General features: G+C 47.9%; 1 protein-coding gene across 1 annotated transcript in view; it reads right to left on the bottom strand.

The window, feature by feature from the left end:
* Window positions 1-487: 487 nt before the first annotated feature.
* The window catches only part of IQGAP3 (IQ motif containing GTPase activating protein 3), a 28,321-nt gene continuing 1,178 nt past the window's right edge, over window positions 488-27,630 (bottom strand). The window contains exons 2-38 of the mRNA XM_083167131.1: window positions 25,786-25,873; window positions 25,516-25,672; window positions 25,183-25,260; window positions 24,295-24,371; window positions 23,560-23,627; window positions 22,959-23,072; window positions 21,964-22,142; window positions 21,484-21,571; window positions 19,124-19,287; window positions 18,760-18,847; window positions 18,336-18,499; window positions 17,698-17,858; window positions 17,397-17,518; window positions 17,080-17,243; window positions 16,078-16,168; window positions 14,935-15,102; window positions 13,371-13,513; window positions 12,724-12,894; window positions 11,990-12,073; window positions 11,400-11,471; window positions 11,060-11,129; window positions 9,854-10,062; window positions 9,589-9,741; window positions 8,829-8,992; window positions 8,519-8,743; window positions 7,886-8,026; window positions 7,476-7,560; window positions 6,774-7,000; window positions 6,534-6,666; window positions 6,316-6,418; window positions 5,671-5,818; window positions 4,626-4,713; window positions 3,679-3,891; window positions 3,359-3,525; window positions 3,133-3,234; window positions 2,925-3,033; window positions 488-2,473 (exon numbers count right to left, since the gene is read on the bottom strand). Coding sequence (XP_083023257.1) covers window positions 2,360-2,473; window positions 2,925-3,033; window positions 3,133-3,234; window positions 3,359-3,525; window positions 3,679-3,891; window positions 4,626-4,713; window positions 5,671-5,818; window positions 6,316-6,418; window positions 6,534-6,666; window positions 6,774-7,000; window positions 7,476-7,560; window positions 7,886-8,026; window positions 8,519-8,743; window positions 8,829-8,992; window positions 9,589-9,741; window positions 9,854-10,062; window positions 11,060-11,129; window positions 11,400-11,471; window positions 11,990-12,073; window positions 12,724-12,894; window positions 13,371-13,513; window positions 14,935-15,102; window positions 16,078-16,168; window positions 17,080-17,243; window positions 17,397-17,518; window positions 17,698-17,858; window positions 18,336-18,499; window positions 18,760-18,847; window positions 19,124-19,287; window positions 21,484-21,571; window positions 21,964-22,142; window positions 22,959-23,072; window positions 23,560-23,627; window positions 24,295-24,371; window positions 25,183-25,260; window positions 25,516-25,672; window positions 25,786-25,873 — 4,892 coding nt within the window. The 3' untranslated portion in view covers window positions 488-2,359. The remainder of the gene's footprint in view (window positions 2,474-2,924; window positions 3,034-3,132; window positions 3,235-3,358; window positions 3,526-3,678; window positions 3,892-4,625; window positions 4,714-5,670; window positions 5,819-6,315; window positions 6,419-6,533; window positions 6,667-6,773; window positions 7,001-7,475; window positions 7,561-7,885; window positions 8,027-8,518; window positions 8,744-8,828; window positions 8,993-9,588; window positions 9,742-9,853; window positions 10,063-11,059; window positions 11,130-11,399; window positions 11,472-11,989; window positions 12,074-12,723; window positions 12,895-13,370; window positions 13,514-14,934; window positions 15,103-16,077; window positions 16,169-17,079; window positions 17,244-17,396; window positions 17,519-17,697; window positions 17,859-18,335; window positions 18,500-18,759; window positions 18,848-19,123; window positions 19,288-21,483; window positions 21,572-21,963; window positions 22,143-22,958; window positions 23,073-23,559; window positions 23,628-24,294; window positions 24,372-25,182; window positions 25,261-25,515; window positions 25,673-25,785; window positions 25,874-27,630) is intronic.

Genomic DNA, 27,630 nt, shown 5'->3' with positions numbered 1-27,630 from the left:
ATATAACCAACAGTGAGGATAATCAAGGAGCGGACCATACATCTGCTATCTAAAATATAACTCACCCCCCCCCCCCCCCCCTTCTTTTAAAGGCCTTTTTAATAGTCTATTATTGACCATAGTATTGAGGTGTATGTATTGATTTCTATATACATTTTAAGAATAAAACTTATTCAGTGGTAATTAAACTGTTAAATTATTAAATTTTACATAACATCTTGGACAACAGCGCAGTCTTTTCTTTTTCTTCTTGAGCCCACAAAATGGCTGCCTCCTTTGCATGTTGGAGACAGGAACACAATCTGACAGGAGAACTTCATCAGAAAATAATTTTTTTCCCCCCATTTTTTTTTTTTTATGTAATTCTAGCAAATTCCATCACAACTTTCCTTCAAGTGCAAGCCATAAAAACTTAATCTACAATAATTATTCTCCAGACAATGGTATAATCCTCTCTCCATACACAATAACCACAGCTGCACAAATGAATGGAAAAGTCAGCTTTATTAAAATATACGACGCAAGACAGAATAAGTGGACAATGCGGTGAGGATCCAAAACACTAAGCACTTGTGTCGCGGAGGCAGCCATTTTGTGGGTGCAGCCTTCCGGTGCACAAGAAACCAGTTACTCCATAGATATGCAAGTTCTTATGAAAAGGACACAAAATGGCCGCCTCCTCTGCTTTTAGGAAACAGGCACACTAACATATGGGTGATACATATTGCAGTGCAAGGTATTTACGAGGTATAAATAGATTTTTAATTGTAACAAACACACATACAAAAAGACAATATACAAATATTTCAGCATTTTCCCTTAACAACACAATTTTGCAAAGACGGATTAAAAAGTGACATCTAAAAAATCCAGACAATGACCTTTATAGAACAGTTGTCAGATCCTGCATTCAATGGTCCAGTTGACAGCCATTTGCAAATATATGAGAAAAGGGGTGGGGCTGACAACCGCCTAGGTTGTCAATGAATAGATTTGCTGAAAATCAGCAAAATTAGAAGGTTTCTCAGCAGAATGTTGCGCAGGCAATATCCCAATGGCGAATATTGGTTACGGAATGAACCCTAGATGTTACATAGATCATGTAACAATTCATGAAGTAACATAGTAGTGGTCACTAGAGGCCCCATACATGGTCTTTGGCACGACAGTTGCCACCTGGTAAGGCAGGAACGGGACAAGGACAGGTAAGTTAAACTGAAAACTTTCCTACTGCCGAATTGAAAACCGTGGTCTTGAGTTATTCTAACAATAATCTAGTATACACATAAGGATTTCCTTGGGCAAGAAACCGTATTTTAAGTTCTGTACGTTTATTTTAAAACAATAAACCAAGTGACCCAACAGTCCACGTTCCGATCCAACAGTCCGTAGAACAGGCTGGGGCAGAGATTTTGCGGTATTCTGCAGTGGTCTCCAGTACAAGCTCATGGAGGCAGAGCTGGATGCAGGTTCATATTGATTCTGGCATTATAAGAAGGTAAGTTGCTAAACAACTACGATTGTACAGGTCGCCCCAGGTTAGATATTGCAGTCTTTGGGAACAAGGAAGATGCAGGAGGTGGTTTTGTGAAGGAGAGGCTGGTACATTAATATGTTTAGCTGTGACGCACAGAAAAGCGACTCAAAACACCGTCATTCTTAGGCTAAGAAAGGATTAGGAAGATCTGTCTTCCTCATCCAGCTCACAGACAACAATGCATTACACATAGAATTTAAATATAACAATACTGATGAACTCAATAGTTCTACTGGAAGCAATCATCTGATTGCTTCGTCTCCTTCATCAGGCCTCTTCTCTCTGTGGAACGCTTTTCCGGCAGGCATTGTAATGCAAAGTCTCGGACTTTAAGCAATCTAGCATAACAATAATATATGCATATAAAAGTACAGAGATACTGCATCAGCCAATCAGCTCCTAACTGCCGTATTACAGGCTGTGTTTGAAAAAAAAATGGCAGGAGATGATTGGTTGGTAGTTCATCGCTCTCCAAGATTTGATTAATTTGCCCAATAACCTCCCGCAATTTGACAGCCAACTAACTAGAGCGTTCAAGAGAATCCAACAGCTATATTGATCATGATTATTTAAAAAGGCAATAAGGTTTCTATAGGAACAAAGCAGCACACTTCTGGTTCGATTAATAATAATCTGCAGCATTTACATTGTGAGTTCATAAACTGGTTTGAGCACATACAGTACATAAGATGCAGTTAGTCTCTTCCCCTCTAGAGGGCGGTCGTCACACTGCCAGGCAAGCACTGATAGGTTGTAGTAGATCCTAGGGCACAAGTGATGGGGAAAGCAGAGCGGTGTGTGTGCCGGAGGTGCTTCACCTGTTTAACTGCGGAAGAACTTCTTGTTTAGCAGGAAGATGAGAAGGTTAACGTTGATCTTTGCTTTATCGAACATCTTCATGACTGCCACTCCCTCGTACTGCAGCTGGAGGAGATCCTGGGGAGATAGTCACAAAGGAAACACATCATTATTATAACAAAGCCTGTATATACAGAGGAGGCTGACTGGGGATCTCACCAGTTTGCTCTACGGTAACTAGTGCGGGCCTATGGTCCACTGGGGAAAGCAATGCTTTGCAGCTCGGTCATAAACCTGAATATAAATATAAGTAAGCTCCAGGCTGTTGCCTGGCGTGCAGCATGCTCCACCATCAGCTTCAGGCTGTGCCTGCCGCGCAGCATGCTCCGTGTCAGTGCCAGCCTGGTGCACAGCACGCTCTGCCGTCAGCGGCTGGCTGTGTATGGAGCGCAGCAAGCTCTGCCATCAGCACCTGGCTGTGTATGGGGCGCAGCACACTCCGCCGCCAGCTCCTAACCTGCTCCAGACACCCTGGAGAAATTTCCGAGCTTCCCACCGCACCATTCGGTCTTCTCTCCCTTCCACTCACCTGATAGTTCAGCTGAAATTTTTCCATGTCAACTCCCAAGAACTTGGTCTTCACTTGGAACTTCCCAGCTTCCTCGCTGGGGGATATCTCAAAGATGACATTGCGGAACCTGGAACGGAAAGCAGTTGTGGATACATAGGGTGGGTTTTGGACATTGGTGTCGTTTTTTGAGAGAGGACTGTGCTAGAGTAACATGGTGACCACTCACTGGCTGAAAGGTAGATCCTCTATCTCCAGTAAGACACCTTTCTCGCGCAGCCTGGTCGCGGTGTAGCTCAGAGTGTTCTGCTTCTTATTCTTTCCTGTAGGTCTTGGGAAGAGACACAGAGTCCAGTTAGATTTAAGAGGTGACATCTGTCACTTAGCAACCAGTACATGTAACAGCCCTCCTCCGTAATAAGGAAGTCAGCCGCCATGCCGAAGCTAGCACTTACTTCTGGTTGGCTGTGAGGTTGTCCAGACAAGTCTTGATGTACTGATTGTAGAAATCGATCTGCTCCTCGTGGAAGGCAGTCTTGCAGTGCAGCCTCTGCGTGGTCTGTCGGAGTTTCACCAGCTCAACCTTCCTGTGCTGCCGGTATCTCCTCTGATTCCGTATGTCCTGGACATGGGAGAAAAGTATAAATCAACTTCCCGGGGACTTTGATGCTTGTGCCGTCTTACCAAGTCATTGCCATAGTGACCACCACAGAAGAACCTCCAATGGAGCCTTAAGAACTTATACTAGCGGAACAGCTCTCATAAGCAGAAATACCTTAGCGATCATGTTGATCATTTCCTGATACTGATTATCGGAAGACACCAGTCCCAGGCTCTCTAGTTTGCGCAAATTCCGGATGATCTTGCGCTTCTTGTCCTCTATAGACAACTGACAGTTTCCCAGCAGCGATCGATGTCGTCTCATCTTCTCAGGTGTCTGGGTATCCCGGATGGCTCGCTGGTGCATTAAGTTGTAGTGTGAGGCTTCCTGGTCAGACAAGAGACAAACACGGTGCAACACTGAGAGGGCTGGTCGGTGGCACACAGCCTGTCTGACATCTAACCTTCACATGCGGGAATGCCGGATTGCTCATACCCGGCATGGCTACACGACCAGGACAATGATAAATATATGGTACCCTGACAATGTAGCTAAGGCACTGTGAAGCTGCAATTTTAAGATTCTCTATGTAAATTCCAGTCTCCTGGCAACCAGCACGCCACAGGTGAGAACAGCAGCAGAAACAGGCATCCAGTCTCCTGGCAACCAGCATTCTACACGGGGGATATGGTCGGTTGATCAACCTAAAGATGGTCGACAGTCATTAGGTCGACACCACTAGGTCAACATGGGACACCGTCGACACAAGCATTAGGTCGACATGGGGTTTTTCACTGTTTTTTGTGCCGACTGGCGGTATTTCATGCCCTACCATCCACTAGGGCGTGGTGGGAGAATAAAAGAGTGTGCGGCGAGGCACCATGCCCGAAACATGGCGAGCGCAGCGAGGGGACGCGGTGCACTTAATTCTGTGTCCATGTCGACATTCATGTAAAAAAACAGTGCAAAACCCCACGTCGACCTTGTCCCATGTCGACAGACAAATGTTGACATTGCAGTATGTCCACCTAGTGGTGTCGACCATCTTTAGGTTGACTATATGACCCATACCCCTACATGGTGTGAACTGCAGCAGAGACAGGCGTAAATACTAAACTCACCTGCTGTGAGGAGGCGGAGATGTTAAGGAGCTCTGCCAGGGAGTCCACAGGCTGGGCCTGCAGGATGTCCAGTAACATGTGCTTGGTGCTGCATGGAGAAATCAGACGCATCAGTGTTAAGGTGCCCATACACTAGTAAGATTTATCTGCAGATCTGGCTGGTTGGAACAAAAACATGGTTATGGATGAGTGACAGTTTGTCAGTTTTCCAGCATTTCCAAGCAAATGGTCAACTGTCATTTGCTCTCATCCATAACTATGTTTTTGTTCCAACCAGACAGATCTGAAGATAAATCTGCGTGTGTATGGCCACCTTTAGAGTCAACTTCATCAGGGCTCTACCCAGGGACACTGAAGACAGCACTGTCCAGCCGTGTGCCCAGAAAACACAACTTAATTTTAGACACAAAGCCTGGGGGTTGGCAGATTTACAGAAGTGGGTGCAATATTCATTATTCAGTCAGAGTCCAGCTTTTATTTCTCTGGTACGTTCTAGAGAATGATTGCTAGATATGTTTTGGTCGCTGCACTTTTGTAAACCCACACATTAGAAAATGTATCTTTTGTTCCGTGCAAAGATGAGGCAGCCACGTATGTCCTGTGACCAGGAGTTGGTGCCGTTATAGGGCAGAGGTTCCCCAAGCAGTACACATTATAAAAATTGCTGTGGTTAAGCACAGGTGACTTCACCATTCAAGTATTCCATCTGTGCACAAGCATGGAGTTTCTTAAGATCTAGACTGTTACCTTGAAGACAGATTGGGAAACCCGGTGTCTGTTCAATCCTCTTAGTGGAAATCATAACCCAACGTCTGGGGGAACTATACCTAACATGTGAGGAATTAGGAGTGTGCCGTAATGCCCAGTAGGGTGGAACAAATGCCAGAACAATAAACCCACTATCCATTCAGTTACTACCCTCTGCTCACTGCATGGAGGCCCACCCGAGGAGTCAATGACCTGGATCCATGAATATATGGTCCCCCTGGCCACCAGGGGGGTTCCTCTATGCATCAGTAAACATGGTAGCACCCTAATGAGTCACCTGAGCAGCAGGCCGTGGGTGCCCATCTCCTCTGCGTTTGTATCAATCATATCAAACTTGTTTGTGAGCGTAAGAGACATCTCCAGTTTCCGGAGCTGGGCCAAAGCTTGTTCCGAGGCAGCGTCCTGCAGGTTGGTAGTGCTTTCTCCTACAACGCAGAGGACAGTTACTGACAGGTCTGTATAACAGGGCTGGACTTCTGTAACAGGCCAACCAGGCACATTCAACTGCTTCGGTTTTGTACCTAGCCATCTAGATTTATACAAAAAATCATCAATGGTGTGGGGTCTGATGATAGCGATGTTGTGCCTCACATTCCATGCAGATTAGGGTATGCACGCTCATCGTCATTAGAGAAAATTTACTAGGATTTCAAAGCATTTAATGCAGAGCAGTGTAGTACCTATTTATGACCAACAGATGTCACTGTTACTAAACTATGTACAGAGCATAAACCTGAACACCTACTGGTTTTTGGACATTACTATGGAATAAAATGCCGCACAGGAGCCTCGTGGCAAAAGGCCACAGAACATGATGAACTTTCGACATTTTATTATGTGTAGCATGTTGGGGATAAATCTTAATGGCAATTCTGCTGTCCGATGGGTAATGTTGAGCTAGCATACTATAGGGCTAACGTACCAATCAGAGACTGTACTGTAGGCACCTCTCCTAGATCTTCCAGGAGCTCATGTATTGGATCTTTGTGGTCAGGAGCAATTGAATCTTGGTGTTCCAGTAACAACTAGTAATACACAAAACACATACAATGACTTGACACAGCTTTCTGATAAATCACATGGTCTTCCATACGCAACAGCGGTGGCCAAATAGACAAGGTCTTGCAGTGGTCCCCTTACCTTGTGTGTGTCGATCAATTCCCCAACCGTTATGTAGATGACCGGTTTGATGGTGTTGACCATCTCCGAATACTCATCTACATTAAAGCGATCTTCAGGCTCCGGGACATTGCAAGCAGTGCGTATAAATTTCCTAATGTTCATGATAAAGGGGGATAACATTGGTTCATCAGATGATTGACCGCCAAGTCCTTCACAGATAAAAACAGGGAGCCACATTTAATGGTGCAGAAGACTGACCTGAACTTCCAGTGGGTCTCCTCCAAATACTGGTTGACGAGGCCGAGATGAGAGTCGTCAAACATTTTGTTAGCCGCGGCGTGTTGGAGGACCTTGGCGATGGAGCCCAGCGTCCGTCTTTGGTCTGGATGGATTGTGCCACCCGCCGATATGTCCACAATGTCAAAGGCGTCCGGTGCCACCACAGCCGGGTTCATAAAGCGGTAATAGAGCAAATTCCCAACAATCTACCATTCAGAGGTGAATAAGGGTTATGCCCAACCACAATGGACACTGAAAATCATAAAGCAGTATCACGGCCTTACTGGTCTTCTCAGCCACTTTGTCACATTAGACCCTTGTTGTGGCTGTCATAATGACCTTGAAACCATTGGGCTTGAGGGAAAGGAGCTCAGTAAAAGGGGCAGAACTCAAATTGAATGACCAGCCCAGTCCATAGGAAGCTGCGTGTAACAAGACCATCTAACTATACACGATAGGCAGATGGGACACAGTTTTTAATTAATCAATATTGTGTGCAATGAGAACCAAGTAAGGGGCATAACCAAGCTTATTACATGTAACAAATATCCTAAAACACATGTAGAAAATACACGAAAGACAGCCGGACGCCCATACAGTTCAAGCAACCATTTTGTTGGTTGTACAAATATACAGTAAATGAGTCCACAGTCAATGAAGCTTTATCCAAGAACTTCCTACCTTGTGAATATCCTCCTCTCTGGCCTTCGGGAACTTCTGACTTAAAGAATCTTTCAGAACTTTACCAACATAGCGCATCCCGTAGCTGCGAGAAGATAGAAGACACAACATAAGGCAATTCACAGAAGAGACGGAGAAGAAACTACAACATAGCGCATCCCGTAGCTGCGAGAAGATAGAAGACACAACATAAGGCAATTCACAGAAGAGACGGAGAAGAAACTACAACATAGCGCATCCCGTAGCTGCGAGAAGATAGAAGACACAACATAAGGCGTTTCACAAATGGTACCTTGCACCTTTCACAAATAGGATCGATCCCAATATATTCACCCGCATGGGTCTATCCATGACCAGATGTGTCATTAACATGTACCTATAGTAATGGCTGGTGCCCTCCTCATACTCACGGAATCTGGTCAACATTGGCGAAGATGGTGGAGAAAAACCTATCCGTCACTGAGAGAAGGTTCCGTATGGAGATATCGAGCCGTCTCTGCACCTCGGAGTGGGTGAGCGCCTGCTCTGGAGTCACATCATATGGCAGGGTACTAATGGATAACACAGACATGATATGTACACAGTGTCATGTATTAAGCAAGGAGAGAACATTCATGATTGCCGTGATTTTCTAGAGCAGCTGCTATACACAATCACCTCCTCCACCCTCTATAAACTAGTCGTTATGCATCCAAAGTGGAACAGATTTACAAAAAGCTAAAAAGATAAAGCAAAGCATGTCAGTTAGGTTGTTCACAGGAAGTGAGGCATTGTAGGATTCTTCCAATATGCCGCCTTTATATTAGCTACCCAGAAGACTGCAGGCTTATGGCAAAGTATTATTAAGTATGAATTGCTGCAGCAATGCGTTTATTGGCAGAGCTCGTCTTTCAGTAGACTGTACCAAGGATTGGACATGACATAACTGTGGCCAAAGCCGGATCCAAAAGAAAACAAATATGAAAGTCAAAGACTTGTCTAACACCACCACAAGTAACCCTGTGCTCAGTCCGGTATATTACTGTGCAGGACGCATATTATACCTCTTATTGCCGGTCTGTGTTTCCACTTGGTTGACCCAGCTCTTGTATATCTCCACCGGGTTGATCCGAATGTTTATGGTTTTGTCCTGCAAAACCTCCTTCACTACGTTCCCCAAGATCTGGCGCAAAGCGTTCTGTCCTCTGGCGCTGCGGTAAAAGCTCACCAGCAACCTTATGACTGTGGGGTTCCCAGTTATGATATCTTGTATTCTATCCACCTTGGAGCTGCAGAGAAACATATACACCCCATAAGCTCTTACAGCCCACTCAGGTGATGAAGGCAAGCATGCATAGGTGTAGGATCACTTACTCTATCTCCTCTTGCAGAGCGGTGCGGAACAGCCTGAGCAGCAGGTAGGCTTCCCGGCGATTAGACGCGTAGTTGTACAGTGTGAAGGTTACGGACTCCATGAATTTGGTGGACTTGTTCTGGGGCATCTGGAAGATCAGCCTGGCCATGTACTCTGGGTTAGTCTGCGAACAAGTGCAAGATTGTGCTCACGCTAAGCTAAATGCCTATAGCTCTGTCGCCTAATAATACACAATAGCCGGCGATGATTAAGGTGCCTCGGTACAGTGGCGGCAGCCATTTTGTGTGATTAACCAATATCCATGGAAATGGAGTACAGCAGATTACTATGACCACACTGAGGCACTTTGACGACATGCCTCTATGAAGGTAGTTAGCATTTTTAAATATTTTGGGGATGCCATTGATCTCAAGTGTTGATCGGTGGCATACAGGCATTTTGTCACCACCTCACAAGATGGTTGCCTTCACCGTTCCTAGCTCTTCACCGTGCCCGTGCATTGTCATCAATATAGGTTTTGAATACACACAAAACCATCAACCAGGCCTAATAACCTGCCCATTGGGTATACACAGTGGACAGCCATTTTGCGGGAGAGCAGAGGTTCTAGCAGCCATTTTGTGAGAGACCTGTATTTCCAGAGAATGTATTGGTAGTTTATCACAGAGTTGTACAGTTGTTATAAAGCAGTGTTATTCTGATGAGGAGAGCCGTAAACCGGCATAGGTGTGACCTGGATGTGATTGGGCGAAGACTCACCTGTAACAGGTAGAATAGGTGCTGATAGGCCTCCAGCTTCTGACGCTTCTCCTTACTCAGAGACTTCAACCCCTTCTGCTTATCGATGGCCATCAGGTCGGACAGTTGCTCTTTGTTTTTCTTGGTGAGTTTCTTACAATGAGAAACCACTTCCTGCACGATACAGAAAAACCCCGCCATCTTTATCTCTCATATAATGTGCAAGGATTTCATTTAGCTCCATCTCCCGGATGAGCTGCAACCCAGTTTAAGGTTTGCCACCTACCTGCAGGGTGATCCGGTTCTTCACCAGTAGACCGATCTTAATGTCCATCAGGTTGAGGTCATTCTCCAGACGTTGATTAGACCGGATTTTCTTAACCACCTCCTCCCTCATCTTCATGACCTCCCGCTCCTCCCACAAGTCGCGCTCGCTCTGCTCCAGAAGGTGGGCAAACTTGCGGAGAGTACTCAGAGGGGGGTTCTTGGCATGGACTGGGTAAGAAAGAACGGTACTTGTTTCCTAGCACGGCCACAATCTTGGGCATCGTGTACCTTTAAGTTAAGGTACACGATGCCCGCGATGGACCCGATTTCCTTTGAAATCAGGTCCATTTTGCCGGCAAAGGAAACATTGGCCCCGACGCGATGCCCCCGATTTTGCTATAGGCTTCAATGTTAAAATAATTTTTAACATTGAAATCGGGAGCATCGCGTCGGTCTTGTGCCATTATAATGGCACAAGATGAGATGGACTTGATAAAATGTGAAATGGGCCAATATGACCCATTTCACATTATATATGGCCCCGTCATCACCCCACGATTGACGTGAACCCGTAGCGTGGCGAGCGCAGCGAGCCCGTGAGGGGCGGCGGTGCGCGTCCTCCGACCTTTTCATTCCCCTACTATCCACGTCGGCGTGGAGTCGAGAATATAAAGTGTGGCGAGTGCAGCGAGCCCGAAGCGTGGCGAGCGCAGCGAGGGCACGCGTATACCTGTGAAGTTATATGCGTACGCTTGCCACGCTTCGGGCTCGGTGGCTCGCTGCGCTCGCCACACTTTATATTCTCAACTCCACGCTGACGTGGATAGTAGGGGAATGAAAAAGTCGGAGGACGCGCACCGCCGCCCCTCGCAGGCTCGCCACGCTTCGGGTTGGCGTCAATCGTGGGGTGGGGTTTACGGTGTTAAATTTGGGGGTCTAGGGAATATTTTACATTGAATCCAATGTAAAATCGGGTCCCAGGGACCCTATTCACATTTGATTCAATTAAAAAATCGGGTCGGTCGCATCGCATGCGACCAAATCGCATGCGATGCGACCAACGCGATTTTTCTGACACGACCACCCCGCTGGAAATCGGGGTGGCCGTGCTAGGAAACAAGTACCGAAAGAACAAAACCAATCACTTTTAGGGTTACACTGCAGAGAGATTCCACCACAAGGTCAGATGATGGCACATTTGGAGATACACAAGGTCAGCCCTTACCCAGCATCCTGTAGTCCCCTCTGGCTTTGTTAGCCCGGAAAAAAGCCTGGATTTTTATTATACTGGCAATCTGCAATGACAAAGGCCACATATTACAACAAGGTATTCCCTCTGTACAAGCTGTGCTATACTTAAGGTATCCCACAAACTCTGTATGGCCAATGGTTTAAAGATGAAAGTGATAGCATGAGATACTCCACCCCTTTATATGTAGCCCCTCCCACACCAATACTCCTAGCGTTAGTCTGTTTATGGCATGTGTGGTTAGTGGTGCTAAAGGTTCCTTTGTTCAGGGTCTCGGTGCTAGAAACCCTATAAGAACAGCCACAAAATGACTTACGTTTCTTCTGAAAAACCGAAGCCGCGCTCGATATTTCTTCTTGGCGAGCCACATTCTCACCCACGACTGGATCTAAACCGAAACAGATATAAAATATAAGTGGAGAGAACTCCATCCCTCTTAAAACATGGAGAAGTATTTGGGGACACCCCCAATACTGGTCTCATGCGCAACTGCCTAATACGGTCAACCGCAGGGAGCATCTCCTGCGGCCCATGTGCAGGCAGACACTAACCGGTTCTTGCGGTGCCAGAATAGACCTCACGGCCAGGCACCAAGCGGCTGTAATATGACCATGTGCGAGACCCTGTTGATGGACGCGCGTTCTGCGTATCAGGATTGCCGTGCATGTGTGTCGGATACGCAGGCCAGATATTATGGATGGTGAATCTTTACTAAATCTCCAGTATTTCAGTTTAGAATGTGACCTTGCACACAATATATGGGCCGGCGCACAGTAGCGCTGGTTACCCCTATTGTATACAAGCAGGAATCCAGGTTCCGCACATTCGCTGTAAGATGACCAGATCTTAGAACTTAAAAGAAAATAAAAAAATTTTGAATTGTGGAGAAATATAAAACGGTTTTACCTTAACAATGGAGTCCACATTCCTCCGTAAGTAACGCAGTCTGTGCAGATAAGCTTGTCGCTGCTTGTAACCGCGCCAGTGTGCCTGGGAGAACACACAAAGGTTGGCTTTATATTTATAGATACACACACACACAGCCCTAGTGCTAGCGTGAAGAACGCAGACAAACAAATCAGAACACAGGGAGCGGTCCACAATCAGCTGCGGCTCATACTCCAGGAGAACCAATCAGCACCATACACAGCTATTGTCACCAAAATCCATAGAGACGAGATACTTGCAGCCAGATAATTGTATGTCAGACATACTGGGTATTCTGTACACCTGTGCAGCTGCTGGGTAACCTGGGAAATGTGTCAGTGAGTAATGAGTGCACCTGTGCAGCTGCTGGGTGACCCGGGAAATGTGTCAGTGAGTAATGAGTGCACCTGTGCAGCTGCTGGGTGACCCGGGAAATGTGTCCGTGAGTAACGAGTACACCTGTGCTCCTGCTGGGTGACCTGGGAAATGTGCAGTGAGTAATGAGTACACCTGTGCAGCTGCCGGGTGACCTGGGATATGTGTCCATGAGTAATGAGTACACCTGCAGGGTGAGCTGGAAAACGTGCACTGTTGGGGGTACTTGAGGACTGAGGTTGGATACCCATGTCCTCGAGCATCATTATTCCTGGCTGATTCCACCCAGCATCAGCCACAGAGATCACTCCTGACAGGTGAGCTTTGGGCACCTTTACCTGTATCAGGGTGGCGGCCGGCACCTGCTTGCACAGTAGATGCGTTCTCTCTGAGAAGGCCTTGCGGACCAGGTAACCTCTCATGCGTGCCTGCAGCCCCACCAGCATGTCCGTGCAGGCCTCCCACTGCTTCTCCCGCTGGAAGCCACACGTCACTCTGTTGATAGCCGCCTGCAAATCACAGAGAATGAAAGTGAATCACTGTAATGTCCAAGCAGGACTTTCCATAGAGGAGAACAAGGGTACTCCCCCCAAAAGGCAACCCCCTATATTCTGGGAACGAAACATCAAACTAAGGGGCGAGTTTATGACTTTCCCTGTGGACACGGTCATTGCCAGCTTGGACTTTTACCACTATACCATCATTTGGGAACTGGTTACAATTCTGGCTTCATCTCATGGTTACAAGACATATAACAGTTTCCAGTCTAGCACCCTGCATCTTTTAAAACCCATTCAGTTCCTCTTCCCTGCCTGGGGTGTCGCTCTCTGCTGCGGTACTCCTAGCACAGTTTGGTCACCAGAACTTGCAAAGTACATTAAAAAATTATAAAAAGGGGCATGAATATTGAATATGGGTTTGTATTAAAATCTAGTGGCTAAATCTGACAAGTACTTTGACAAGCCCGGCATAATTACCCCCTCACCTGAATTTCCTCCCGAGACAGGTGCGTGGTGCTGGGGCTGAAGCCAGGAGGCTGATCCCAGGTCCCCTCAAAGGTGCGCAAATGGAAGAAATAGTCACTTCGATCCTTTACCTTGTGTCTCACCCAATAATTTGTCACATCACCTGCAGGTTACAACACAGGACACAAGAGGGCAGCAAAGATCATGTACAATTCTAGACACAACTGTACAGATTCCTCACTAAAATTAACCTACTGAACCCTTTGAGTGCCAACGTTGCTGTGCCAGATCCGCAAAACATGTCAGCGTCACTGACAGCAAACCCCCCCCCGGTGCGATATTTAACTAAACGTCAATGAATGGACTTAGCTGTATTTGTAGTTATTTATACTAAATGAACAGTCGCTGTGGGCAATGCTGACATTTAAAGCGGGTATTTAAAGGATCTCACAGCACCGTTGGCACCCAAAGGGTTAAAAGGAAGCAGACGTTTAAAATAGCTGATCCAAAATTAATTAGAATGCAGCCTAAGAACTGAAACACTAGAGACCGCGTGAGACTTGCCTCGTGTCACCAGGTCCTAGGCTGAATTCTGTTCCATGCCATACAATTTCTGCTCCCCTGTATGCATATTGCAAGACTAGTCCACCACAAATTGCCTCTGGCAAAGTAACAAGAAGCCCCCCAGGCAAGGGGTCGGGCCACATGTATCAAGCAATATTTGCGGTTAAATCCCCGAAAACATCAGTTTTTTCGGGGGTTCACCGCAAATATTTAGTATCCCCAAATGTATTAAAGGGGGACCGCAGCAGGGATCTCCGATCCCTGCTGCGATCCCCCCTGCACCGCCGCCGGCCACATCCCCCATAGGTTTATATGGGGGATGCGAAGCTGCCCGATGTATCAACATCAGGCAGCCCGGCATCGCACCCCTGGGCTATCGCCATTCTAATGTGGCGATAGCCCATTGTAGCCTATGGCTACACTTCGCACTGCCCGAGCAGGGCAGTGCGGTCAGAGAGGTCGGCGGGGGTCAGCGCATAACCGCGCATGCGCTGACCTCCCGGCTTCCGGGTTAGGGATTCGCAGGGACGGGCTCCTATCTGAGCCCTGTCCCTGCGCCCTTAAAAATGATACATCCCCCCGATATGATCGCATTTTACAATACGATCCTGGGCGGTAATATTCCGCCCAGATCGCATTGTAAATGCGATCAGGATAAATGGGCCCCTAGTCCTCACAAGGGTTAAAGCGCTTTAGCGCCTCCTGAAGAATTCAGAGACTCATGTAAAAATATAAATATATATAAATCTATTTCTAATGTAACAAGGCACAAAAGGTTCGAACATCAATACCACAGCGGAGGCAGCCATTTTGTGCGCTGAAAGCACATTACAATGTAGCCTATTAATTCCAAATCACCTCAGAAATATTAGTCAGATCTCATGAATATATCAGTCGACAGTGCCTCAGTTCAAGTCACTGGTTCCCAGCAAATACAGGATGCAGCGCTGAACAAAATGGCTGCCTCCATCATGCGTATGGGGCAAGTCCTTCCCAAGCTTCTGCCAAAATCCTTCATACCCCGTTTTCTCTTTCCGTCCATTATTCCGCCAAGTTCATCCTGATAGGCCTGTGCGCAATCGCTCACCACGCCGCACAGTAAGGCATCCGGGTTCCGCAGGACTCGCAGGGTCTGAGACGCTTTCCCTTCTTTGATGGCTTGGTTCGCTGCAGCAATGCCCAGAGCCACTGAGTGAAGGAGGGGGAAAACAGAAACAGCACATTCAGCAGACGTGGCGAAGACCAATCGGAATACAGCTATACATATTGGATATGAAACGCTATAAAACCGTCACAATCATCTCTGCAATTACCTATATCCCTTTCATTAATGGGCAATCGCTGCTACAGATAATGTCCTGGGATATTTTAAGCCACATGTGTGGCACCCTGAGAAGACCTCAATGCTCCCCCTTGATCACAAGCTCTAGGGCAGCCATGTCCAAACTATGGCCCTCCAGCTGTTGTGAAACTACAAGTCCCATCATGCCTTGCCACAGTTTTGCTTTTAGGGAATGCTTAACCTATTGCAAAGCATGCTGGGATGTGTAGTTTCACAACAGCTGGAGGGCCATAGGTTGGCCATGCCTGATCTAGGCAATTAGTGAACGTTATAGAGCAGGGTAGAGATTTAATAATAACCTTTGTTGTGCCATGTAATTGTACCACCCCAGTAACCGCTGAGCAGACCACCCCATAAATTGGTGCAATTGTTCTGTAGCCCGATCCTAAATAGCTAGGGACTGTAAGACAGGGATTCCCTAAATTACAATGCCACAATTTTGGTTTAAGATATGTAGCAGTGGCGGAACAGAGAACTTGCCCACTTATCAGCAGAGACCATAGATTCACTTGGGAACCCCGGCAGATTTAGTTCTTCAGTCCCTGTTACTTACTTTCTATTGGGGATTTTTCCTCCCACTCACAGGTTCTCTCTGGCAGTTGAGCCCTGGTACACGTCCCAACATCCCCAATCTCCTCTTCACAGTCCAGTAATACATCCACACTGCATCACCGCAGTTACTGATCATGTGCTCTCATGGGTTCTCTGCTCGAACTGTACCTATCCCATAAGCTGCTCTCACTATTGCCTGTGTAGGGTTTTATTCTTGCTTTTTTCAGTTGTTGTAAAAAGATAAAGAGAATAATAATCTGTGATCTTACTTTTCCTGGCTCTGGCATTCTCCTGGTTGGCCTGAGACACCCCATGCTGGATCTCCTCTAACCAGAGCACTGCGGAGGCATCCCGAGTCACCTGGGGGACCACAGGGGGATCATTATCAGTTCCGCACGCGCCTAACAGCAGCCGACTCAATGTATTTCTATTCAATTATCCCACTCAGGGGCAGATGTATGAATCAGTGATAAGGGAGGAGAAGTGATAAAGTACCTGGTACTGTATCACCTCACCGACCAATCAGCTCCGGACTGTCCCTTTTTAAACACAGCCTGTAACATAACAGTCAGGAGCTGATTGGCCGGTGATAAAGTACCAGGCACTTTATCACTTCTCCTCCCTTATCACTGATTCATATATCTATCTCTGTGTTATTAATTTTGGGCAGAATCATCTTCAGTAGCAGCAATGGTTCTCCAGTCTGACCCGCACGGACGTTGTGCTGCCGTATCCCAGATGATCAAAGCTTTCTCCTAAGCTTCCCCCCCCCCCCCCCCGGAAAAAAACCCCACCCAAATATATTGGTAACTTATCTGTAACCCTTATGTTACTTAGTTGTTGAAACTGGTTTCCTGTCTCAGGAAATGGTTTGATCACCCAAGAATCGTGGCTTCCGTCTTGTTCCTGTGGACCCTAGTGGTCCAGTCTATGCCTGGCTGATAACATCTGTCCACAAACACTGCCCTGATTGGGAGATCTATGCCACGGGTACAGGGAGTGCCTGTCCAGTTAACCAGTCTCTCAGTGTCGGACACTGCGGCTTACAGGCTACAATGGGCAGGTTGTAAGGGCCTGGCTGGGGCAGGAGTCATGGTGGAGCCAGGCCACACACAGATAGCAATGACCTATAGCATTAGCAAGCACCTATTGCACCACTCGTGTGTAAATCCTTTGTCACCTGTGAGACAGAGTCCAGCATTGGGAATTATCCATCCTGTATATTATATAACCAGGTCCCTACAGAAGTGTGGTGAACCGCGGCGCGTTACCTTCTTTTTGTGCTGTAGCGCACTTGTCAGGATCTGGTGGTACAGGCTGGCGATGGGCAGAGTGGCATCCGTGAGCCCCGCTGCCGGCATCAGTAGGGCCGTGAAGGTTTTCTGGGGGTTGTCCTGTTCCAGCGCCTCATTAATGAGGCTTACAGCCAGGATTTCTGGTGGAAACAAAGTCAGCGGAGGCCTTAATAACTGAAGTAACCAAACACGCTCAAATAAAGGGGTCGGACAGCAGCGCACCCCAAGATCATTTACGGTACAGATGTGACATGGAACACCCGGTGACGTTCAGAGATGCCAGGCTCACTTACGGTCATGCTCTTCTTGTGTATGGAGGTTGATGTTATTCACACAGGACTGCAGATCATTCCAGCTGAAGAACTCCGAGGGGCCCTGGGAGCGACGTTTCCTTTTGGACAGTTTGTTGAAATACCTGCATAGAAAGCAGATGGATCATGGGAAGGAAGGAAGTCTGGTATGGAAGTCCAAGCAATCAATCTACTACTAGAGCACAGGACTGGTACATTGAGTCTACCAGACGTGAACTGTACAGCTTTGTCTATTAAGGGTTATGTTCAAGGTTCTCTAGAGAGAGAAGAAGATGCCTCTCACCGTTGTACGTTCTCCTCGTCCACGTCGGACAGGCCTAGAGCAGGGCTAACCAAGGTGGCCCAGAAAGCGTTCAGATCCCCGGCTTCTAAGGCTCGGTTGGTTAGTGCTACGGCCGACAGCATCTCCACCGCCACAAACAGCTCCTCCTGCACCAAGAAGCCCTGTTCCGGCAAAACCACAAACGTTAGAAGTAATTCTGCCCAAAACACAGCAGAAGATACTGGTGTATGAGCCTTGTCTGCATTTGTAATGGCAAGCAAGGTTTGCTGGGCTTTGTTGTTCATCAAAAAGCTGGAGGTCCACACGCTGGCCTTTAAAAACACTATATTAAAGCTCATTTCCACCAACCCCTCTTATGACTTTATGGGCCAGATGCACGAAGCTTCAAAAGTGATAAAATGAAGAGTGATAAACAACCAATCAGCTCCTGTCTGACATTTTTCAAACAAACACAGTCTGACCTGGCAGGCAGGAGCTGATTGGCTGGCTGTTTATCACTCTCCATTGTTTCACTTTTGAAGCCTAGTGCATCTGGCCTTATGTATTTTACGACGTAAGGAGATGGATTTCGACGTTAACCAGGAGACAAAACTACCCATTACAACTAAATCTGCCATGTAATAAGCTTCCTGACTCACCCGAGGACTCTGCCCCTGCAGGACGGAGAGTTCCTGTTGGTACAGCTGCGATGCAAAGGGATAGATATCTGGGAGCTGGGCATCTGGGTTAGAGAGCTCTTTTGCGGTCTGTGCGGCGTTTCCATTGCGGATAGCGGTGTTGATACGGGAGACAGCCAGTTCCACTGATGAGAGAAAGAAACACAGGACATCTTGTTTTTAAGAGCCAAAATCATACCCGTGAAGTGGTTCTACTTCTACAAGTGTGGTAACAAGACTTTACACGTGTGTGAGCTTCTTGGATATTCTAATTTCCTGCCAGGCCGGCCGCTGCTTCCCATCAAACTACATCTTGTGTGACTGATATAAGGTCCTGAGGGAATACGGCATCCTACCTGATCTGGCGGGCAATTAGAATGAGGACAACGTAGCACCCACTACTTACTGGCATGCTCTCTGCTCGCATTCTGATTGGCTGCGTCCACCCCAGCTTGTAGCTCCTCCCTCTCCAGGAGATCCATGTAGCTCAGTTCCTGGGACACAAAGCACAGACTTAGAGAGAGCTCTGTTCTTGCAGTGACCACATTACATATAAAAAATAGGAAATATCACTTTTCTAGCGGTGAAACAAAGGGATAAGCATGCAGAGCATCCACTGACAAAGCAATAAGGAGGTATATCATAGGACGCGATACAATGAGAAACATTTTATCCCAAAGTTGGCCAGGGAAGCTCATCAGTAGCGGAATGCATCTGTCAAGGCAGGTTACAGAGTTATTATTACAGAGGTGCTATAGAAATGAACTAACAATGGCTTTCTGTTCCCGATCAGTGGTGAGCTGCTCCAGGTAGTAATCTGGGTTCTCCCGCTGTAACCTGCGCAGTAAGAGGGCGGGGTCCTGCAGAGCTGTATAGAGACCCAACGCGTCCTTTCTCTCCAGCGCCTCGTCCACGTACTCCAAAGCTGCGTGCACTGGAAGAGAACAGGATAGAGGAATTGCCCAAAACATCTAAAAGTGCCCATCACCTACACGTAATAGTGACAGATGCACACATACTGTAAGAGTGCAAGTGGTGCTCAGACTGAAGCTATTTTATACCCAGTCACACCAGAAGCAATATTCCGGGTTAAGACTTTTCAACCCAGGAATTTGCTGGAAAACCGGGTTTTTCTTTGGCGTGAAAGGGTCAACACGGGTCTTAAATCCCGGCACAACGAACCTGCTCTTGACCAGGGTCGGAGTGCCGGGATTTAAGATCAATGTTGACCCTTTCACATCACAGAAAAAAACAGGTTTTTCAGCAAATTCCCAGGTTGAAAAGCATTAACCAGGTAATTTGTAGATCGTGTGAATTGGGGTCAGGCTGCACCAGGCAAAATGACCCGGCACTCAAATGCCGGGTCATTGCCAGGTGGCCGGTGTGAATGGGGTATTCGATAAAACAAAACACTTATCTTCTCTTAGTACTACACCCCCCCCCCCTCCCCAGTCGTCTCTCAACCACCTTCCTCTAACCGCCCTCCCTCCCCCATTGTCTCCCCCTCTAACCTGCCTTTAATTTCACTGCCCAATATTGAATCTAACCAATAAGACATCAGATCCAACTAGAAACGTTGTCTTGCAATACTCTCCCCTCTCTATTCAAGCATGCTCCATCCTTACAAAGAGTAGTTATTAAGTGAAACATCCCACTGGATGTGCTGTTGTGGGTGTTATTACATGTAGCATGTAACGATACATTGTGCAGGGGATCGCTTAGAGCAGGGGTCTTCAACCCATGGCCCGCGGGCCACAAGTGGCCCCCCGAGTTGTATTAGGTGGCCCGCCAGTGAATTGCGTTTTTTTTTATTAAATGCCGTGCTGATTTAAAAAAAAAAAATCCTTCCGCGCGCTGTCCCCTTAAAATCCTTCCGCGCGCTGTCCCCTTAGCAGTGGGATGCGGCGGAGGTGGATATGCTGGCTGGGGCAGCAGGACTGTGCGCAGACATGCGCATTGTGTACTTCCTGACGCCGCGCACTCGTCCCGCCCGTGCCCACAGCCGGGAGACTGGAGTGAGTGTGACAACCGCCGGCAGCCGCAAACCTGTCCCTGCATGCTCCTTGGCTGTTAAGACAGCCGACGCCGCCAGCAGCAGCAGCCCTCTGAAGGAGACCTCTGCAAGGGACACTAAGGCAAGTGTCTCAGGAGAGGGTGATGCCGGCTAGCTACCGCGGTGCTGACTATGGGGGAGGAGGGGCTGGCAGTGCAATGTGGCCCTGTGTATGGGGAGGGTGCTGACTATGGGGGAGGGGGGCTGGCAGTGCAATGTGGTTCTGACTAAGGGAGGGCTGGCATGCTGTGCAATGCAGTGCTGACTATGGAGGGCAATACTAGGACATTTTGTGAGGGACACTACTGGTGGCATTTTATGAGGGACACTACTGGTGGCATTTTATGAGGGACACTACTGGTGGCATCATATGCATAAGCAGAAGTATTGGGGGCCTTATAGTGCAAGGTGGCATGGGCATCATGGTGTGAGGCATAATGTGCAATGGGCATCATGGTGTAATGGGCCTTCATGTTTATATGTCACTGTGCGGCCTTTAGACAGCCAACTTAAGCGTGGAAGGACAACAACCATTCCTGCAGTAATCAATGTCTGGTCATGCAGGTTGCAAAAGTGAGGTGTCAGGTAATTTTTTTCCTACTAGTTTACACTCTTATAATTAGACCATGCCCCTTATAATTAGCCCACACCCCTTTTTGGGGCGCGCACAATTTCTTAAATGCCAAGTTATGTATGTGGGGCTGCATTTTTATTCTGTTCGCACTGGGACCCTAATTGTTTAGAAATAGCCCTGGTGCAGACTATTTATTGGGGGCAGGGTTTATGTGTATGGGCAGCTGTGCCAACTATCTATGCGGGGGCTGTGCTGTCTATCTATTAAGAGCTGTGCTAAATACCACGGAAGAGCTTAGTGGCCCTCGGGCTTCGTTGAATTTTTTAATGTGGCCCACACTGTCTTAAAGGTTGAAGACCCCTGGCTTAGAGTGTATGGAGGATGCCAGGCATCGTGTGTACCCAGCATAATAATAGGAGGACCGCTGACAAACAAATAACATGACTGAGGGTCCAGACAAGGATACATAAAATATTCAAAATACATCGCAGGCATCAGATTACCATTGACTTTGTTGACGTTCCCCTGTATTTCAGCCTGAGTCAGGCAATGGTCATATATATCCTGGCTGTCGGAGGTATTCTGCACAGCCTGTAGGGGGAAGAACTTGGTGTTAACAGGATGCCCGTGTTGTAACCCACAGCACCAGTATTCCCGGCAGGCGGGTGAGGAGTTTGATGCCACCCGTGGCCAAGGATTATATGTGTATGCAGCCATCAGCGATAGCGCTGCCCTGGGCCCTACATCCTGTACAGGTACAATCAATGTGCGTCCGGCCTGGCCTAGCAGGCAGGCAGCGTGCAGAAAGCCTACATACAGAACATGGCCTACTGCATAAAGGCTTCAATCGCTATGCGCTGCTGTTGCCCAGTCTGTTCTATGACTACATTTCCCATAAGCCTGTCTGGAGATCTCTACAGGGGTTCAGGCTCGTATGGGAGGGCTAATAGGTGGGGTCCTTCTGGTAGCACTTAGGTTCTTGCCTTATTTCGGGCGTTCGCCATCTTTGTGGACTTGGCTTGAAGGAGAAGCTCCTGGTACACTGCCGCCAGCTTCTCCTGGAGGTTGAGCAGCATAGCATTTGGGTTCCGGAGGGCAGCCATGGTGTCCTGCGCCACTCGTCTGTCCACGGCTTCATTAATGGCAATAACAGCAGCGTGGACTAAGAGACACAAAGGGAGAAAGTGGACAAGCAGAAATGGACAACACAAGAGACAACTTTAACATTGCCCTCAATTGCCTGCTAACCCCATGCCCATAGAACAGCTGTCCTGAAGACTGAGTTTAGGAACCTGTGTGTCATGTGCTGCTATGTCAGTCTGAAACCTGGCTGTTGTTAAGCTGTATACACACTGTGCGATTTGGTCGCTGAGTGATTTTGGCTTAAAATCGCTCAGCAGTATATTGCTCAGCGACCAGCGATTTGGGCTGAAAATTGCAAGCTATTCTGTCTCTACCTAATTTTGACTAGAAATTGCTAGTCACTGGTGCAGTGTATTGTGCACCAGCGACCAGCAATTTTTAGCCATAATTGGGGTAGCATGCTCCTGTGACCATGAAGGGCTGGCAGCGGGAGCATGCTCCCAGTGATTTATCTCCCACAGCACATTAAATCACTAGCAATATGGTCGCTCAGAGACCATAATTGGCTCCCAACAAAAATTAACCCCAGAATGTCTGTGTGCGTGTACATGTGGCACGGAATTTAGACTCTAAGCTCCACTGGGGCAGGGACTGATGTGAATGTTCAACTATTCTCTGTAAACCGCTGCGGAATGTGTGTGCGCTATATCAATAACTTAATAAATACATTTATCCATTTACATTGACAAGCTCAGATAGTGTGCCAAGCAAATTGGAAGGGCTCAGCGCTATTCTTGTTTCAGCTGCTCTTCACTCATTATCATCATGCTATTAATTGGCCGCCGGAATTATTTTTAGGAAGTTCCTTTACGTAGAACAAGAAATGAGATCTCACCTGCGGCTTCATCCACCGACAGCTCGTTAGCGAGGATCCCCCCGATTTTGCTGAACGCCGGCATCTGTATCCCGTACTTGTCCAGCTCACACTTCATGTTATTGATTTCCTCCTCTACAATTACAGCATCGTAATTACAGCGTAATGAAAGTATAATAGCAAACCGCATCTAACCCGCTAGTAATCACCAGAGCAACATTACCCTGGAAACCATTGCACAAGCAGTTAAAAAGAATACTAATTTCACCAAAAGAGACTATAGTAAATATTACAGAGCAAAGTATTAATATGTATGTAGTAATACTTGCAGTAAATATAGTGATATAGTCCAGGACTATGAGCACCAAACAGGCTAGACCGCTATGAGCACCAAACAGCAGCACATAGTATTTCAGCACATCACACCTGTTCTTGTGGGAAGCAGTGAGTTGTTAACTTGTGTGATAGAGGATGGGGCTGCATGGGATGTGAAACTACAGGATCTCCCAAAAGCACAGAGTAACAATGCCATTCATCAGTGCATTAGCGCAGACAACACCTCGGTACATTCGAGGATAAGGCATCCAGTTTCCCCACAGAAAAGGAATAAGTATTCTCTTACCTGTGAAATTCACTTTTCCATACAAGTCCTGTATTTGGGGAGCCAGTCCCAGCTTAAATAGATATAAACTGCAGAAAGAGAGAAGGTGTCAGTGCAGGTTCCTACAGTGTCGTCGTCCGTCTCCGTCCCCCCCCCCCCCCGATGCTGATTATTAAGCTGCTGGGGTTTCGGGTTGTCCTGTAACGTGTCCACTCGTGAAATCAGAGACCGGGAGTAGAGCTGCCCACGGCCGGTGAGACCTCTACTCCCGGTGCCTGCGGGAACACGGCTTCTATGGGTTTCTGGTCATTTGTGAAATCACATTGCTGATGGCTTCATGTGAATCACTACAAAGATTTAAGATAAGCTGAATTCATTCATTTATATGGTACTTGTCCACTTATAGCCCTTTACACATTGGGGGCACTCAGCGCAGTATTACACTAGGAGGCGCCTTGTCCATACAGATTATACAGTAGCTTTATCTCTACCTCTCTCTGGGCCAGGTATACAGCTTCAAAGAGTGATAAAGTGGAGAGAGATCAACAACCAGCTGCTACCTGTCATTTTCCAAATCCAGCCTGTAACATGCCAGTTAAGAGCTGATTGGCTGGCTGTTTATCACTTATTGAAGTTTGACACATCTGGTCCTCTGTCTCTAGAGACTCCGATCTTTCATTTGGTTTAAGTGAACATTTCCTGCAGTACAACAGACACCATCAGCCACATTGTAATGAAGTCTATAGCAGCAGTCACCTGAGTGCGTGGATGCAGTACACAACACGTGGCATATTCTTCTTGTCATATATGTCAGTGGTCTCAGGCTGGAACATCTGAAATGAAAAAGAAGCGTCCTTATAGAATACGTAGTGGTTCTGGGGCATCAGAGAACTACAAGTCCCAAATTACAGAGCTATCGCCAATGTATCCTCATCGATTTACCAATAACAATCATGGAACAGTCACAGGTGTATCATGTACCCAGTACAACCAAAGCCGTCACCCATGTGCCAGGTACTTGGCACAGCCCATGGCATCACGATGTATCATTTCACCCAATACCATTGCAGAGCCATATTCAATGTATCATGTACCCAGTCAAATCACAGAGCCATCACTTATAGATCAGGGGGTGTGGTAGGATCTCCTGACAGTTGGGATTCCGACCGTCATTAGACAGACATCGGAATCCCGACTGCTGGTACTGCAACAGAGGGCAAGCGCAACAAAGCCCCACCTGGGCTCCCTCGCTGCCACAGGTTCTAGTCTCTCTCTATGGGGGTTGCGGATGCCCACAAGGGAGAACAGCCCCTGTAAGTCAGGATTTCAATGTCGGTCTACTGTTGGGAGGTCATCTGGCACCCAAATCATGTACCTAGAACAATCACATTGGTGGTGCTGACCTCTTGTGGGGAATGGAATGGATACAGTACCACCTTGCACTTAAATTACGGATAGCCATCGACTACCAATGATTTGAAATGGATGGTTTATATCCGATGTTGCATACTTTTGCCATCGATGAGTGAGAACCCGATGGTTTCCCTTCATCGACAGCACAGCAAAATCGATGTTTTGCTTTTTCAAAGTGGCAAAGACACTTAAAGCCCCGCCCCCACATTCTGAAATTTAAAAAAAGCATACCGTAGGTAACCCGATGTGACTCATGGCCCGTCGCCAGTGATTGATGTTATCTGTGTGCCGGAAATGAAGTCCTGCCACCTACAGCAGAGAGAGTGGTGTTGAACCAACACAAAATAGTCCCCAGTACACTAAATATGGGTTAATTCAGGATCTTAAAAATGAAATACAATTAAAAAAATGTAACGCAGTATACATAGATGCTGTTTTATTCCGTTCTATACGTACACATGTTGCTTTATAGCCGTATACAAATATCTGAGTTCAGAACCTGATTGGTTGGAGTGTAACACAGCCGTAGCCGCATCCCATACACTTCGTATACGTCCTATTCACCTTGTAACGCATCTGGTCACAGTCGTAGACTTTTTTTAATGGCACCAGCTCTGGGGCAAAAAAATTCCCCAGCTTGGCGAGGGTGACTCCATTGCGCAAGCTCTCCTCCAGCTCAGTAGGGGGCGGTAGCTCCTCATTTAGACAAGATTCCATCCACCTGCAAGCACGGAACAGAATTTAAATTAACGTTGGATGCAAGTGAGAACAAGTGAGCACATAATGCACAAAGGGAAAAGACAGGAAAAGGTAACTGCGTAATATCGTCCTCACCGCTTAGCCTCCTCCAAGTGACATAGGTACTGGTAAGCGATATTCTGACGCCGCTGCTCGTCCATCTCATCAGCGGTGAGGCGCTCATCTGAAACCAGAGCGCACAGAACTCTTTGGGTGCTGTACTTCAGCTCATTCATTTCTAATCACAGTCAGGCAACTACCAATACTACAGACAGTGTTCTCCAGGGCCAGCAATACACAGGACGAGAAGGATCTTGAATTCTAGTAGATTGTCAGCTACCTGGAAATCCACGGGGAATGGACTGTCCATCCCCAGACGACACTACCTCCCTCTGAAATTTTCCCCACATTGTGAAACTCAAGTACCAGTCACACCTTTTTCAGGGAGCCCACCCATCAAACTATAGATTTAGACCCTTGGAGAACTGACAAACATGCCTCTAACTTCAGCTTCCTCCCTGGGGACCCCACCCCCCTTCCCATGGGTGCCCACCCGCATAGCTTATAACCCATCTTCTCCCGAGGGACACCACCCATGTGCCTCTGACCCCAACCGCCTATCCTTTCCCTAAGGGGAGACCACCTGCGTGCCTCTAACCCCAGCCCCTTCTTCTCCAGTGGAGACCACCTGCGTGCCTCTAACCCCAGCCCCTCCTTCTCCAATGGAGACCACCTGCGTGCCTCTAACCCCAGCCCCTCCTTCTCCAGGGGAGACCACCTGCGTGCCTCTAACCCCAGCCCCTCCTTCTCCAGTGGAGACCACCTACATGCCTCTAACCCCAGCCCCTCCTTCTCCAGGGGAGACCACCTGCGTGCCTCTAACCCCAGCCCCTCCTTCTCCAGTGGAGACCACCTACATGCCTCTAACCCCAGCCCCTCCTTCTCCAGTGGAGACCACCTGCATGCCTCTAACCCCAGCCACCCCTTCACCAGTGGAGACCACCTACGTGCCTCTAACCCAGGGCTGGGCAACACCGGCCCTCCAGATGTTGATGAACTACACATCCCAGCATGCATTGCATCAGTTTCAGCATGGCCACATAGCAAAACTAATGCAAAGCATCCTGGGATGTGTAGTTAACTAACATCTGGAGGGCCGGTGTTGCCCAGCCCTGCTCTAACCCCAGCCCATCCTTCTCCAGTGGAGACCACCTACGTGCCTCTAACCCCAGCCCCTCCTTCTCCAGTGAAGACCACCTGCGTGCCTCTAACCCCAGCCCCTTCTTCACCAGTGGAGACCACCTGCGTGCCTCTAACCCAAGCCCCTGCTTCTCCAGTGGAGACCAACTGCATGCCTCTAACCCCAGCCCCTTCTTCACCAGTGGAGACCACCTGCGTGCCTCTAACCCCAGCCCCTCCTTTACCAGTGGAGACCACCTGCGTGCCTCTAACCCCAGCCCCTGCTTCTCCAGTGGAGACCAACTGCGTGCCTCTAACCCCAGCCCCTCCTTCTCCAGTGGAGACCACCTGCGTGCCTCTAACCCCAGCCCCTCCTTTACCAGGGGAGACCACCTGCATGCCTCTGACCCCAGACCCTCCTTCTCCAGTAGAGACCACCTGCGTGCCTCTAACCCCAGCCCCTCCTTCTCCAGTGGAGACCACCTGCGTGCCTCTAACCCCAGCCCCTCCTTCTCCAGTGGAGACCACCTGCGTGCCTCTAACCCCAGCCCCTCCTTTACCAGGGGAGACCACCTGCATGCCTCTGACCCCAGACCCTCCTTCTCCAGTAGAGACCACCTGCGTGCCTCTAACCCCAGCCCCTCCTTCTCCAGTGGAGACCAACTGCGTGCCTCTAACCCCAGCCCCTCCTTCTCCAGTGGAGACCAACTGCGTGCCTCTAACCCCAGCCCCTCTTTACCAGGGGAGACCACCTGCATGCCT

The sequence above is a fragment of the Crinia signifera genome, chromosome 12, assembly GCF_055691185.1.
Source record: "Crinia signifera chromosome 12, ASM5569118v1, whole genome shotgun sequence".
Lineage (NCBI taxonomy): Eukaryota > Metazoa > Chordata > Amphibia > Anura > Myobatrachidae > Crinia > Crinia signifera.
The sequence above is the reverse complement of the archived record's forward strand: the minus strand, read 5'-3'. Positions and strand labels throughout refer to the sequence as shown.